This window comes from Melospiza melodia, chromosome 21 (genome assembly GCF_035770615.1).
Source record: "Melospiza melodia melodia isolate bMelMel2 chromosome 21, bMelMel2.pri, whole genome shotgun sequence".
Lineage (NCBI taxonomy): Eukaryota > Metazoa > Chordata > Aves > Passeriformes > Passerellidae > Melospiza > Melospiza melodia.
Genome location: NC_086214.1, coordinates 6707574 through 6720244, shown reverse-complemented (window position 1 = coordinate 6720244; position 12671 = coordinate 6707574). Strand labels below are relative to the sequence as shown.

Genomic DNA, 12671 nt, shown 5'->3' with positions numbered 1-12671 from the left:
CTAAATTATATTAAAGAAGACTATACTATACTAGAGAATACAGAAAGGATACTTACTCAATGCTGAAAAGATAATAATGAAAACTCCTGACTCTTTCCAGAGTTCTGACACAGCTTGGCTCTGATTGGCCAAAGAGTGAAAACAACTCCCAGCAGAATGCAATGGAACAATCACCTGTGGGTAAACAATCTCCAAACACATTCCACATGAGCACAACACAGGAGAAGCAAATGAGATAAGAATTGTTTTCCTTTTCTCTGAGGCTTCTCAGATTCCCAGGAGAAAAACCCTGGGCGAAGGGATTTTTCCAGAGAATGAATGCCACAAAGGTTGGCCTCACAGCCCCCTGTGTCCCCACAGCTGATGGGTTCCCTGGCTGTGTTTCAGGCTGGATTTGGCAGGGCCATGCTGCAGCTGGAGCTGTGGGCGGCCGTGGCGCTGATGCTGCTCGGGGCGGCCGTCAGCCTCTGCATCAGGTGCCAGCACCCAGGTAAGTGCTGCCCATCAGGTGCCAGCACTCAGGTAAGTGCTGCCCATCAGGTGCCAGCACCCAGGTAAGTGCTGCCCACCCCTGGCTGGAATTCCCTCTTGGAATGTCCCCAAACTGTGTGTGTTAGCGTTCAAAAACACATAATCACGGGGGATTATATGCGGTGCTTTTTATTAAGAGCTCTGGGAATCGGGGTATATTCAACCCAAATCTGACTCCGACCATACATCCGAAATGATCACGTTTTATACTCTATCGTTACATAACTTTCATGTTAATTATTAAACTTATATTGTTCTATTGTATACATAAATTAAGCCCCTCTCTGAATTTCCAACATAGTTTCTCACTATTCTTCTTATGGTTATATAATAATTACATTTAATTACTAAACAATCATCACATCTAACAATTATATAATTTATCATACTGCTTACGCAGGTGCAGTTGATCTGGGAAAGCACAAAGCCTAACATTTTAGATTCTATCTTTAACTTTTTCCAGGGTTCCACTATCATGTGGGTTTGGCTCTGCTCAGCTTTGCCCTTCTGGGGATGGGCTGTGGTCCATAGTGGTGGGTGCCACCTTCACTGAGAGCATCCTGTGCCAGTGGGTGTGAGCCATGAGAACACCAGCACACAGACAGACAGACAGACAGACAGACACACAAAGCAACTCAACAGTGGAGACACAGAAGGGTCCAGGTGTGGAGTTCCAACAAGAGTTTATTGAGGTCTAGCATTGAAGGGGCCCAGGAACCAAAGATGCAAACAAGGGAGTATCCAGGGTATAAATCCAGGGAAGGGACCAATAGGGAATGCCAGGGTGGATGGGCATGGTTACACAAACCAATGGGAAAACAGGGAAGGGAGAACATTCTAGAACATGAACTTATAGGGGAAAAGGGGTAGGCAAGGCCAACGGGCCAATGGGGAGGACAAAAGCAGGATAAATTAACATAGCACTGCAGAGCCCTGTGGGGGAAAGTGTTTATTATCATTGTGAGGAGTGCCTGGAGCCTGTGGTGCATCTCTCCAGGGCATTCCTGTTATCTTCTCCCCAGTAAGCTCATGGGTTTCTACAGGGGTGCTCCTACAGCTGGAGCACAGAAGAGGCTCTGCCAGAGAGCCAGGAGGGAAGGAGCCCCCAAAAGTGCAGCCCTCCTTCCCTGGGGCAGATGTAACTCTGAGATCCCTCTATGTGGTTATCCTGGTGGGTGGCTTTGGGTCTCCACCTGTGAGGATGAGCTGCAGTGACACAAATCCTGCAGGGTCTGGGACAGCAGGGCAGGCTGGAGGATAAATTCACACAGAGAGTTGGGTGAGCACCCAGTGGGGCTTGAACCTCTCCCTGAGCATTGGGTGGGTTTTAAAGGGGAGAGGCTGCAGTTTGGGTGGGTTTTAATGGGGGAGAGGCTGCAGTTTGGGGTTTGGGGCCAGGACTGGCTGCTTTGCTCTGTGGGTTTGAGACAAAACCACAAAGCAAATACAGTTTCAAAAAATTTCATCAAAGCCCTACTGCAACTGCTGCTCGCTGCCTCCGCTGTCCTGACGTGCTGAAGAAGCTTTGTGAATGTGTTTTATTGGCCTTTCTGATCTCTAACTCCCAAATCATCCTTTCTAAGAGCTTTTTGTTCCCTTGTGTTCCAGGTACCAAACGAGAGGCACAGCTAAGCGAGCGGAGGAGCCAGTAAGTTTCCTTTCCCACTTGTGTTTCTCTCCCAAACAAATCACCCAGGGTGAGCCCCAGAGCCAGGCCCAAGCTGAAATCTGGGTTAAAATAAAATAAAATAAAATAAAATAACGTCAGGATGGGATGCAAGGCAGTGTGCCCCAGCCCAAGGTGCTGCTGAAGGGGCAGTGCCTTCACAGAGAATAATCCAAAATGAAACTGAAGCTCTGACTGTGATGACATTGAATCATTAACTAGTCGGAAAAGCTCTGGGAGAGAAGGGCAAGTTTTTATCCTGTTGTGTTGTGCCCTGAGATGAGATGGAAAGATTATTTACTCCATAAAGAAGCCCCTGCCCTTGGCTGGGGTGGGTTGGACCATGCACCAGAGCAACCACTAGCACAAGGAATGAAGGAAATGCAGTGTACACACATGCACTGCCCTGATTTCCTTCAGCAACAGACAAACCACAGTAAATTATGTTAAAAAAAGAAAAGTTGGGTGGTAAGCTTTGTTAAAGGAGATGCAATGTGGCTCTGCAAAGGCCTCCAAGGGGCTGGGGTTTTGTTTCTGTGGGGAAAGGCTCCAGAGTGATCCATTGCAGACTGATGGAGCAGCCACTGAAGGCTCCATCCGCCACAGACTCTTGCTGAATTGTCCCAACTTCTTGAAATTTATGCCTGGATTGGGTGGTTTGGGCTCAGGTTTGTGGGGTTGTGTGCTCTTTTGGGAGGTGTGGTTTGCAAGCAGAGTGGTTTGACTCCATGTTTGGGTTTTTTGACAGCCTTGGGCCATGAATCCCAGCTGGGTATGGGGCAACCCCAAGGAAAAAGGAGGAAACAGTTCCTAAAATTGGAATTAATAAATACCTGTGTAGAAACACCTGCAGTAGAAAAGGTGTTGAATTCTCTCGTGCTCTGAAAAGCAGCTCTCCTATTAGCTGAAAAGTAAAGAAGTGACTGGGCAGAGGTTATCATTGATAATGTTATTTTATTCATGCCGATATTAAGGGATGATGGGAGGGGCAGGGGTAGCAGTGGAGGTGAAGCAGAGGGGTCTGAAGTCATTTCATGCATGAACATCCATGTTTTTGCGGGCAAAAAGGTTCTTCTGGCCTTTGGTGGCTGAAGCATCAGAATGAGAATTTGTGACCATGTCCACAGGGGTTTTCAGATGAGGGAAGAGATGAGGATTTGACTCCATGTTTCAGAAGGCTTGATTTATTATTTTATTATATGTATTGCATTAAAACTATACTAAAAGAATAGAAGAAAAGGTTTCATCTCAGAAGGCTGGCTAAGAATAGAAAAGAAAGGAAAGAATGATAACAAAGGTTTGTGGCTCGGGGCTATCTGTCCGAGCCAGCTGACTGTGATTGGCCATTAATTACAAACAACCACATGGGCCAATCCCAGATGCACCTGTTGCATTCCACAGCAGCAGATAATCAATGTTTACATTTTGTTCCTGAGGCCTCCCAGCTTCTCAGGAGGAAAAATCCTAAGGAAAGGATTTTAATGAAAAGATGTCTGTGACAAGAATTATCCTAAGTGATGTTTTCCTCATCCCTGGATCCTTCCCTTGCTAATGTTGGCTGTTCTACCCAGTGGTCCAAAACCACATCTTGTCTTTAAAGGATCAAAGAAGAGTCCAGGAAGATGCTCCCAGCTCACACAGGCCCTGCATGAGATGCTGAGCAATGCATCTTGGCATCTCACAGAGCCCAGCATGGTGCTCTCCGCCCTCCGCTCACCACTCAGGTCTCTTGTATCTCTTTTCATTGCCATAAACCCCAACATTCAGCTGAGCTTGTGCTGCTGTTTTTTCCAGGCTCGAGAGCCAGCAGAGGTTTGAGGTGGTTCGATCCCACACCAGTGAGTATGAGCATTGCACGTGGGCCCTGCCTGCTGGGGTGAGGGCCCTGCCTGCACACAACAGGGGACAGTCATGTTCAGAGGGTCACCTTGGGGCCAGGCCAGGAAATGATGAGACCTGGAGTGTCCAAGCCACCTTAGATGCTTCTAGGTGTGTGAATTCTGAGCTCTGGTTTAAAAAGTGCCCTTTGCATTGAAAATAATCCAGTAGAGTGGTGTTGTTGAAAAGTGACACTTCTTGGAGCCATGCAGGGCACCCTGTGAGAGTGAAGGTGTGGGTGACAGAGTGACTCACCCATCACCCCCCTCGCTGCTTCCTGCAGTGGGTTCAGTGCTGAAATTCTGAGTTTTGTGTCCCTAGGAGCAGCTGCCAGGTCCCTGTGGGCCTTGTCCATCTGCAGATGGCTCTGCCCTGCCCCAGGGCTCTGCTGGCTCCAGGCCCCTGAACCCCTCTGCAGATCTTTCATCCCAGCCTGACCAAACCCTTGGCTGCCCCTTGCGGTGTGGAGGGAGGGAAATGGCCCCAAATCAAGTGAATTTGGGACAGCAGGTGACAGCAGCTGGGGTTGGAACGTCCTCCAGCAGTGTCTGCAGGCTCTGTGCTCTGCACAGACACCAGCTTTTTCCCTGGTTGTTCATTGCTTTGACCATTTTTGAACATTCAAGAAACAATCTGGAAGAGGAAAATACTTGCCAGTCCCAGGGATCCCTCTCTGGTGGATGTTCTGTGCTCTTTGCCACATCTGCTGCTGCCATAATAATTAACACAGTCATTTTCTTGTTTTTCTTGCCAGTTGCAACCCGAAGGCTGGAAAAAAGTAAGGAACCTGAAGACTTATCAACAGCAAGGTAGGAAAAAACCCAAATAAAATCTAGCTCTAGAGCCAAGGTTGGATGAAATCCACCCAACACAGATGAACATTTGAGATTGCACTCTGGGCCCTATAGATGTGGCTTGTATTTAGAATCAAAGAATAATTTGGGTTGCAAGGGACCTTTCAATGTCACCTAGTCCAACCCCCTGGTGAGGAGCAGGGACATCTTCAACTTCATTGGGTTTCTTCACTTGTTGATGGTCAATAGTATATTTAGACTTTTCTAGATTTTGTTCATTCTGGCTGCATTCTTCTGGCAACTGATTAAATCAAACCCAGGGGAGTGAGCTGTGGCTCTACATAACAGATGCATCATGGAAAAGAAATGGCCATTATTCATTTATAAGCAGTTTGGTGTGATAAATCCCCTTCTCCCCATCACCAAAACCCCCAGTAACTTCACAGCCATTGTAACTCTGCTACAATATTCAAGCAAAGTTATTCCCATTTTAGGATTTTACCCCAAATTTTTAATCTCCCCTTGCTCCATGTGTGTACCTGATAACCTCACAGGGAGGTTTCTGATGGTGTGTTACTGCTGGTAGGGTTTGCTCAGACCTGGCATTTTGGGTCTCTTTTCTCTCTTTCAGTAAAGCCACCGAGGAGCTCAGAGCTTCCCATCACCCTGGATATGGTGAGCAGCTTCCTGGCACAGGCACAGATGCAATGAACCACAGAGGTGGAAGGGACCTTAAAATCATCTCCTTCCACCCCTTGCCATGGGCAGGGACACCTTCCATTAGACCAGGTTGCTCCAAGCCCCATCCAGCCTGGCCTTGGACACTTGCAGGGATGGGGCAGCCACAGCTGCTCTGGGCATTCTATGCCAGGGCCTCACTGCCCTCACAGGGAGGAATTTCTTCCCAAAATCCCACCTAACTCTGCCCTCTGCCAGTGGGAAGCCATTTCCCCTTGTGCTGCCACTCCCAGCCCATGTCCAGAGTCCCTCTCTGCTTTAGAAGGGGCTCCAAGGTCTCCCCAGAGCCTTTTCCAGGCTGAGCAGCCCCAGCTTTTCCAGGCTGTCTCCAGAGCAGAGAGCTCAGCCCTTGGAGCAACTTTGTGCATTCCTCTGGACTTGCTCCAATTCCATCTTAATTTAAGGTCTGAGTTTAAAGCCCAGTGCTCATCCTGCTGTGTCTGACCAGCCCTGGTTACAGCCACAGGCACAGATTGTTTAAAACATCACCCTGGCTGTCCCAGCTCCTGTACCCTGGAGTGTCCAACCTTGCATTTGTGTCCCCTGACCTCAGAGCTGAACAGGGATAGAGCTGCTGCTGCTGCTGAAATATTTGGTGCCTCCATTGTCAAACTGCTGCCATCACTCGCTTGAGTTCATGTGTAATGTGTCCCTCTCTTGTCCCCAGGCAGCAGGGACGAGCCCAGGTACCAGAATTTCCTGGCAGGTAAATGCTGCAGCCAGGCCTGGGGGGGCTGGGAAGGAAGGCTGGAGGGGATGGGGGGTTCCAGGGGATGGAGACTGGCAGGGAGCACATTTGGATTTGCACTGGATGGAGACTGGCAGGGAACACATTTGGTTTTGCAGGGGATGGGGCTGGCAGGAAGCACATTCAGTTTTACCAGGGGATGGGGCTGGCAGGGAGCACATTTGGTGTTTCCAGGGGATGGGGCTGGCAGGGAGCACACAGGCAGGCAGCACTGCAGCTGGCAGAGCTCTGGCTCGGTCCATTTAGAGATTGCTTTGTGAGCCACACGCTGATCTGATCTGATCTGATCTGATTAAGGGCAGGGCGGAGCGGGACGGACGCTCCCTCCCGGGGCAGGGTGAGCTGCTGCTTGCCCTAAGAGGATTATTGCTGTGTGGGGCTGTGCTCTGCTTTCCCGAGCCAGGGAGAATATTCCCCATGTCCTGCCAGCTGGCAGGATGTGCCCATGAGAGGTGGAGAGCCGGGGTTTTCCCAGGAGCTGGGCTGGACCAGGGCTCCCTCCCTGTGCTCCCTGCCCTGCTGTGGGCAGCTCTGGGGCTGTGGCTGTGCTGGGGTTTGTCCAGCTGTGCTGGGGTTTGTCCAGCTGTGCTGGGGGTTTGTCCAGCTGTGCCCAGCTGTTCAGGTCGATGCCATGGTGGGGTGCTGATGGCAAACCCTTGTTCTTGCAGAGAGCTGCCTGCAGGAAGACACTGCCTATGTGTGAGTACCCTGAGCTGCTGCCAGCACGGTGCCATCCTGGTGCCAGTGCTGTCCTGCTGCTCCCAGAGCCCAGCCTGGGCTGGGCAGGAGGGATAACAGAGCTGCTCTCCTCACAGGGAGCCCATGGCTCTGGATCACTACTACAACTGCAGCAGGCTCTTCAATCCACCCTGTGTGAGGTCTCCAGGCAAGCAAGGTGGGTTCCTTCACCCAGCCTGGCTGTCCCTGGGCTCCAGGAGCTGCTGAGACTGCTCTTGCTGAGCTCTGTGCATGGCTGAAGCAAGGTGGGGCTCCAGGGGACACGTTCATTGAAAGGGTGGAGCAGGGATTTGAGGGATGTCCAAGCCCCCATCAGTCCATCTGTTGCCCATAAACAGGACAGCCCCAAACCATTGGTAATTGTGCTCCTGTGCACCCAATTCCATCCCTTGGTCATCACAGGCTGTCACTAAGACTGACTGTTTTTTACCTAATCTCCATTTCATTGTAGGAAACAGCCCACAGGTTCTGAGGGATCTTCCCAGGTCACTTAGAATTCCATAGGTCCTTTGTGACTCCTCTTTCTTCTCTCCCTCAGAGAAAGATGAGGATTCCTATTCCTATGAAAATGTCACCATTGGAGTGTCTCAGGGCTGTGATCCAGGTAAGGGTGCTGCTGTCACAGGTCAGGAGTGTCACACCAAGTGCAGAGGAGGATGGTGACTGCTCAGCCAAGGGAAACCTGCTCATTCTCAGCTCAGCTCTTCCTGCCAGCTCTGCCCATGGAGCTGGCACACAGGGGCTGCTGCAGGCACAGGGCAGGCCTGGAACATTTCCCCTTTCTGCAGGAAAATGCACATGGTGATGCTGTTTTGCAGAGATAACTAAAAACTCCAACTTTGTGCAAGTTGTAAAGCTGGTATGTTTATTACAGTGCTGGATGCATGAGGAGATTACTCTCCTTAAAAGACATGTGTACTTCTGGGAACTTCAGGTCTTTTTTTTATCTCTTTCTCAAATACATATCCATACAATTTCACAGTAAGTTTATACATACTCATTTTTATGAATTTTGCGTGACATTTGTTGCTAGTTCTTTATCAGAAAGAATTCTTAGGTCAGAACTGCTCTCACAGCAGTCTTTCTGTCTTTCTTTATTACTTTCTGTCTCTCCCCCCTTATCTCTGTCTTTCACTGAAGCAGTTTGCAGTTAAGCTACCTAGCTATGTTTTCTAACTACAGACTGAAAGATGTACATTTCACTTAAATCAAAATAGATTTTTACTCTAAAAAATTCCTACTCTGTTTCAATACCTCCATCCTGGTGCCTTTGACTTGGTGGTTTCTGCAGCAATTCAGGAGCTTTGGGGTCTGCATCTTTAGGTTTTTGGTGTTGTTTTAGCCAGGGTGATTATATTTCTGGCCCCTAGCTCAGGTTTCTCACCAAATCCAGCACAACAAAGCTGCAGCCAGGAAGCTTGTGGAGGGTGACACTTGGACCACAGTGTCCCTTCAGGGCTTCCAGCATCAGTCCTGGGGTGTTGCAATCAGAATAGGAAGTCAGTTTGGTTTCCTTTTATGCATTAACACACTTTCTGCACTGCCCTGCTCCTCTCTGGCTTTGTGCAGTGATCAGAGGAGGCGGGAGCAGCAGGGACCTGTCTGATCCCCATCCCTGCCTGCAGAGACCCAGGCACATGGCCAGGGCTGGGAAACGATGAGGCAGCAGCAGCAGCAGATCTGAGCTGGCTGGAGGCTCAGCCACGTGCAGGGGGCAGTGGGGCAGTGCCAGGAGGGTTTCACAAAGGTCCCTTTTCTGTCCATTTGCTGCTCAGTGTTGTCCTGTCCAAACTCTTCCCTGTCACAGATGATGCTGTGGACTATGAGAACAGCATGGCAATACTCACATGGAAGCTCCAGCAAGGGCAAGGTGGGTTTGTTATTTGCTGTTTGGGGATGGGGCTTATGGGCAGAGTGCCTGGAGCACTAGGCCAGTATAGCCCATGCAAGGGCAACACAGCCATCATCCTTGAGTTAATTTTTTCCCCCAAGTTTCCATGATAAATATCCAAGGCAATGTGCAAATTGTAACACACTCCTGTAGCTGAATGCTGCTCTGCTGGGATGTGGTGTCTGTCATACTCCAAAGGCACCTGCCCAAACCCTGACCAGGGGATGCTACACAAAAATGAAAAATGTTGCTCTTCAGGTCTGAAATGCTCTTACATTGAGGTTGCCCCAGCACAGGCACAGCTGTGGGATCCCCTGAGCCACAGAACTCTGTGCACACACCCAGGGCTCAGCCCTTGACTCTCGTGCTGTGGTCAGGGGCCCTGTTTCTCAAGCTGACCTTTTAACAAGTTTCATTTAGTGTGTGGCTTCCTGTGAGGCATGAGGGTAGTTCTGGCCTGGGGGACAGTGGGGACTGTACACATAGATGTGTTTGAGAGTTCTGGTGTGAAAGTTGTCTAAGCAAAGTGATTCCTGTTTGCACACTCTCTTTTTTTGGCTCTGAAGAGCTGCCCAGAGTGTTTGCAAATTTGCTGTGATCATTTTGAAGCCTCTTTCAAGGAGACCTTGACATTGATGTGAGTTTTCTTAGCCCAGGCACAAAAACATGTCAGCAGCAAAGGCTAAATGCTGGCAGGACTCATGCTGTGTCAGTGGTCTGTGTGTTTCTACATTGTGTGTTTTTACAGCACTCACTGGTAAATGCTTCATCCTCACCCACAGCCCCTGTGACAGAAAGCCTGGATGAAGAGCCAGACTACATCAACACAGCTCCTGGGTCAAGGCCTGCCCTGCTGCCAGAGCAAAGATAGAAACAGAGTAAATGGTAATGTAGGGTGGAGGATTTGGTTTATGGGGTTTATTTAGGGGTTAAGGATTTGGTTTATGGTGTTTATTTAGGGGTGGAGGATTTGGTTTATGGGGTATATTTATTTAGGGGTGGAAGATTTGTTTATGCCAAAGGGGGTTCAGCTGGAGCTCTGCCCCTGCTGGCAGCTCCAGCACAGCAGCCCATGTGGGCAGTGAGAGTGTGAGGAGCCCACCCTGTGCAATGCCTCACTTCTGGCTGATGCCAGGCTGACTAACAGGGACCATGGAGACAAATCTGTCCAAGTCCATGCCCCAGCTCCATCACTGCCCTCCTCAATGGGCACAGGAGCTCCAAACTGCTCCAGGGCACCCTGAGTCACTGCTGCCACATGCTGTGGGCAGGGACACCCAAACCCTGCTCTGAGCAGGGATTCCCTCACCTGAGCTCTGCCTGCTGTGCTGAGACCACACATCCTGTCCCATCATCAGCACCAGCCTGATGCTGCTGATAAAGAATTTCTCACAGCAGAGAAAGTAAAAAATCTGCAGAGAGCTGCAGGAAGGTTACATGACACTGAGGGACAGTGAGTGATGTGCTGGTCATCCTGCTCCAGACTGGAAGATGGACTGGGACCAGGATCACTCTCCTTGTTGGGTTTTTTCCCTCTTGAGCACCTACAGAGGCCCAGTGGGATTGTCCTTATGCCACAAGCCAGCTGCTCTAGTTTTATAGGATTTTATATTCCCCAGACTGTCCCAAAATTGGATCTTTCTGAAGCCATGCAGAATACTTAAGATTTGTCCTCACCATGCAAAGCACAGTCATCCCATTCTGCACACTAGGGCATTTGCTTCTGGTGGATGTAGCTGGACGTGGAAAAAGCCACCCTGAGAAACCTGACCACATCTTGCTGCCAGGCATCTTTTTGCCATTATAATGATGCCTCTGTTGTGGCCTTTGCTAGCAGAGTAATGTTCTGAAATCTCAATGTCCAACCAACAAATGGCAGCAGAAGTTCCCCACCAAGGGAGGCTGAACTGAGAAATGGGCTCCTGGTGCCTCTGTGCCTCCTGCTCTGCTCCTGGGTCCTCCTCCAGGAGCACAACTGGGGTTTCTGCTTAGACATGGGCATTTTGTAGTGTATGTCACTACTTGTCCCTGGAAGGAAAATGTAGCAGGCAGCAGAGTTAAGCTGAAAGCAGGGATTAAAAGTCAGTGGACTCACTGTTTTTTCTCCTCTTATTTCAAGTATTCTGCGTAAAGTCTGAAGAAATCTTCTGCTGAGCTGTAAGAGCATACCCAGAGAACAAGCACACAGGGAGAGGGGGGATTTCCATCCCTCAGTGAAATCTCCTCTCCACACTGTGCCTGCAGTGACACACAAGGGGTGTCACTGAAAGAAGAACTGCTCTGCTTGAAGCCCCACAGAAGTCCAGCTGCAAACCAGCAATGGAGGAAGCATTCTGCCCCAGTGACCACAGGCAAACCCCAGGCTCCTCATCCCCATCTCATTTCCCTGTGTCCACTCAGAGATGGGCAGTCTGGGCAGTGTTTTCTCCTGGCAGGCATGAAATGAATCCTTAACTTGCTGAGCAGTAATGCAGCCAGCTACTTAATTTGTCAGGGTGACTCATGCACAGTGAATTAAGCCAGAGGGATTATGTTCTGATTTAGTTCCTGTGCTCTCCTACAGAAGCAGTTTCCTGTGTGAGAGGAACTGGAGAGGCAGAGGTGGTGTTTGTAACAGCAGTGGCTGTCTGGAGCTGAATGAGATTCCAACCTGTTCACAAAAGCTAAAGAGGATTAAATGCCTGCTTATCCATGGGCATGTAATTCACAGTGTTGGTCTATGGCAGTTTTCCTTATGTTTCAGTATCTGTTTTAAAATGATACAAAAAACCAGCAGCAACTGTGAGAGTCAGATCCACCAGCCTCAGGAACTGCACCAGTGCTTCAATGTGGCTGTTGGAACATCATCCCAGAAACAGAATCCCTGTCTCCTGAGCCCTGATGTACAGATCTGGAATACTTATTTATTAAAACTGAAAAGCTTCCAAAGAAAATGTGTTTTGCTATAGTTTGCAATGATAGATGTTTGTATGACAAGGAAATGGGAGGACAGGAGGTGACATGGAGTGATGTGCAGGATCTTATGGGGAGAAAATGCATTAGAAGCCTTCTTCCTCAAAATCAGGTCAGAAAACTGTGTTTCAGGAAAGAGCACAGCCCACACTCAGGGTGAGTGAGCAGAGAAGGGGAGTTAGGGGTTAGAGAGCTGTGCTGTGGGAGAAGGGATGTCAGGTGCTTCCTGCTGCAGATGACTGGGCTCCAATTTTAGCAGAACCAAGAGAGAGCACAGGTGCCACCGTTGGTGTGGCTGAAACAGTGGCTGGGCTGGAGCTTGGCTCAGGAGAAGGTTTGCTCGTGGTCCCTACAAATGCTACAGGTTTCCACAGGACTTCTACAACAGAAGAAAATCAGTGCTCTTCAGGGACGCACAGCCTGGTTTCCTGCTCAGCCCTGCCCAGCTTCTCCTCACACCCTTTGGCTTCCTGACGGTCAAATGCAAAAAGTCTGCATGGCAGCAGGGTCCCCTGAGCCAGCAGCACAGACAGTGCAGGCAAAGGGTGCTTTTGGCACTGAAATTGTGCCTAGACCTCACAGCACCATGACACCTTTGGATTCACCCTCAGCACCTGAAGAAAGTTCCCCTTTCCATGAAGGGCTGCAGACTGTGGGCTGCTCACTGCAAGGGAACAGTGAGTGAGCTCGTTGTGAGTGATGCCTGGTGCTGTTACCCACTGGTGATTCATCTCC

General features: G+C 49.5%; 1 protein-coding gene across 1 annotated transcript; it reads left to right on the top strand.

Annotated features, from left to right (window-relative positions):
* The first annotated feature begins 405 nt into the window (after nt 1–405).
* On the top strand, nt 406–11861 carry LAT2 (linker for activation of T cells family member 2). The gene is made up of 13 exons (XM_063174242.1): nt 406–490; nt 541–554; nt 2052–2179; nt 3992–4035; nt 4830–4884; nt 5501–5544; nt 6275–6313; nt 7024–7054; nt 7171–7250; nt 7632–7697; nt 8901–8963; nt 9767–9869; nt 11104–11861. The coding sequence occupies exons 1-12, from the start codon at nt 406–408 to the stop codon at nt 9853–9855; spliced, it is 738 nt and encodes a 245-aa protein (XP_063030312.1). The 3' UTR covers nt 9856–9869; nt 11104–11861.
* Nucleotides 11862–12671: the final 810 nt, after the last annotated feature.

Coding starts and splice junctions, on each gene's coding strand:
- LAT2 (XM_063174242.1), top strand. CDS start 406: ATGCTGCAGCTGGAGCTGTGGGCGGCCGTGGCGCTGATGCTGCTCGGG. Junction 5,545..6,274: donor TTCCCATCACCCTGGATATG/GTGAGCAGCTTC, acceptor TCTTGTCCCCAG/GCAGCAGGGACGAGCCCAGG. Junction 6,314..7,023: donor GTACCAGAATTTCCTGGCAG/GTAAATGCTGCA, acceptor TTGTTCTTGCAG/AGAGCTGCCTGCAGGAAGAC.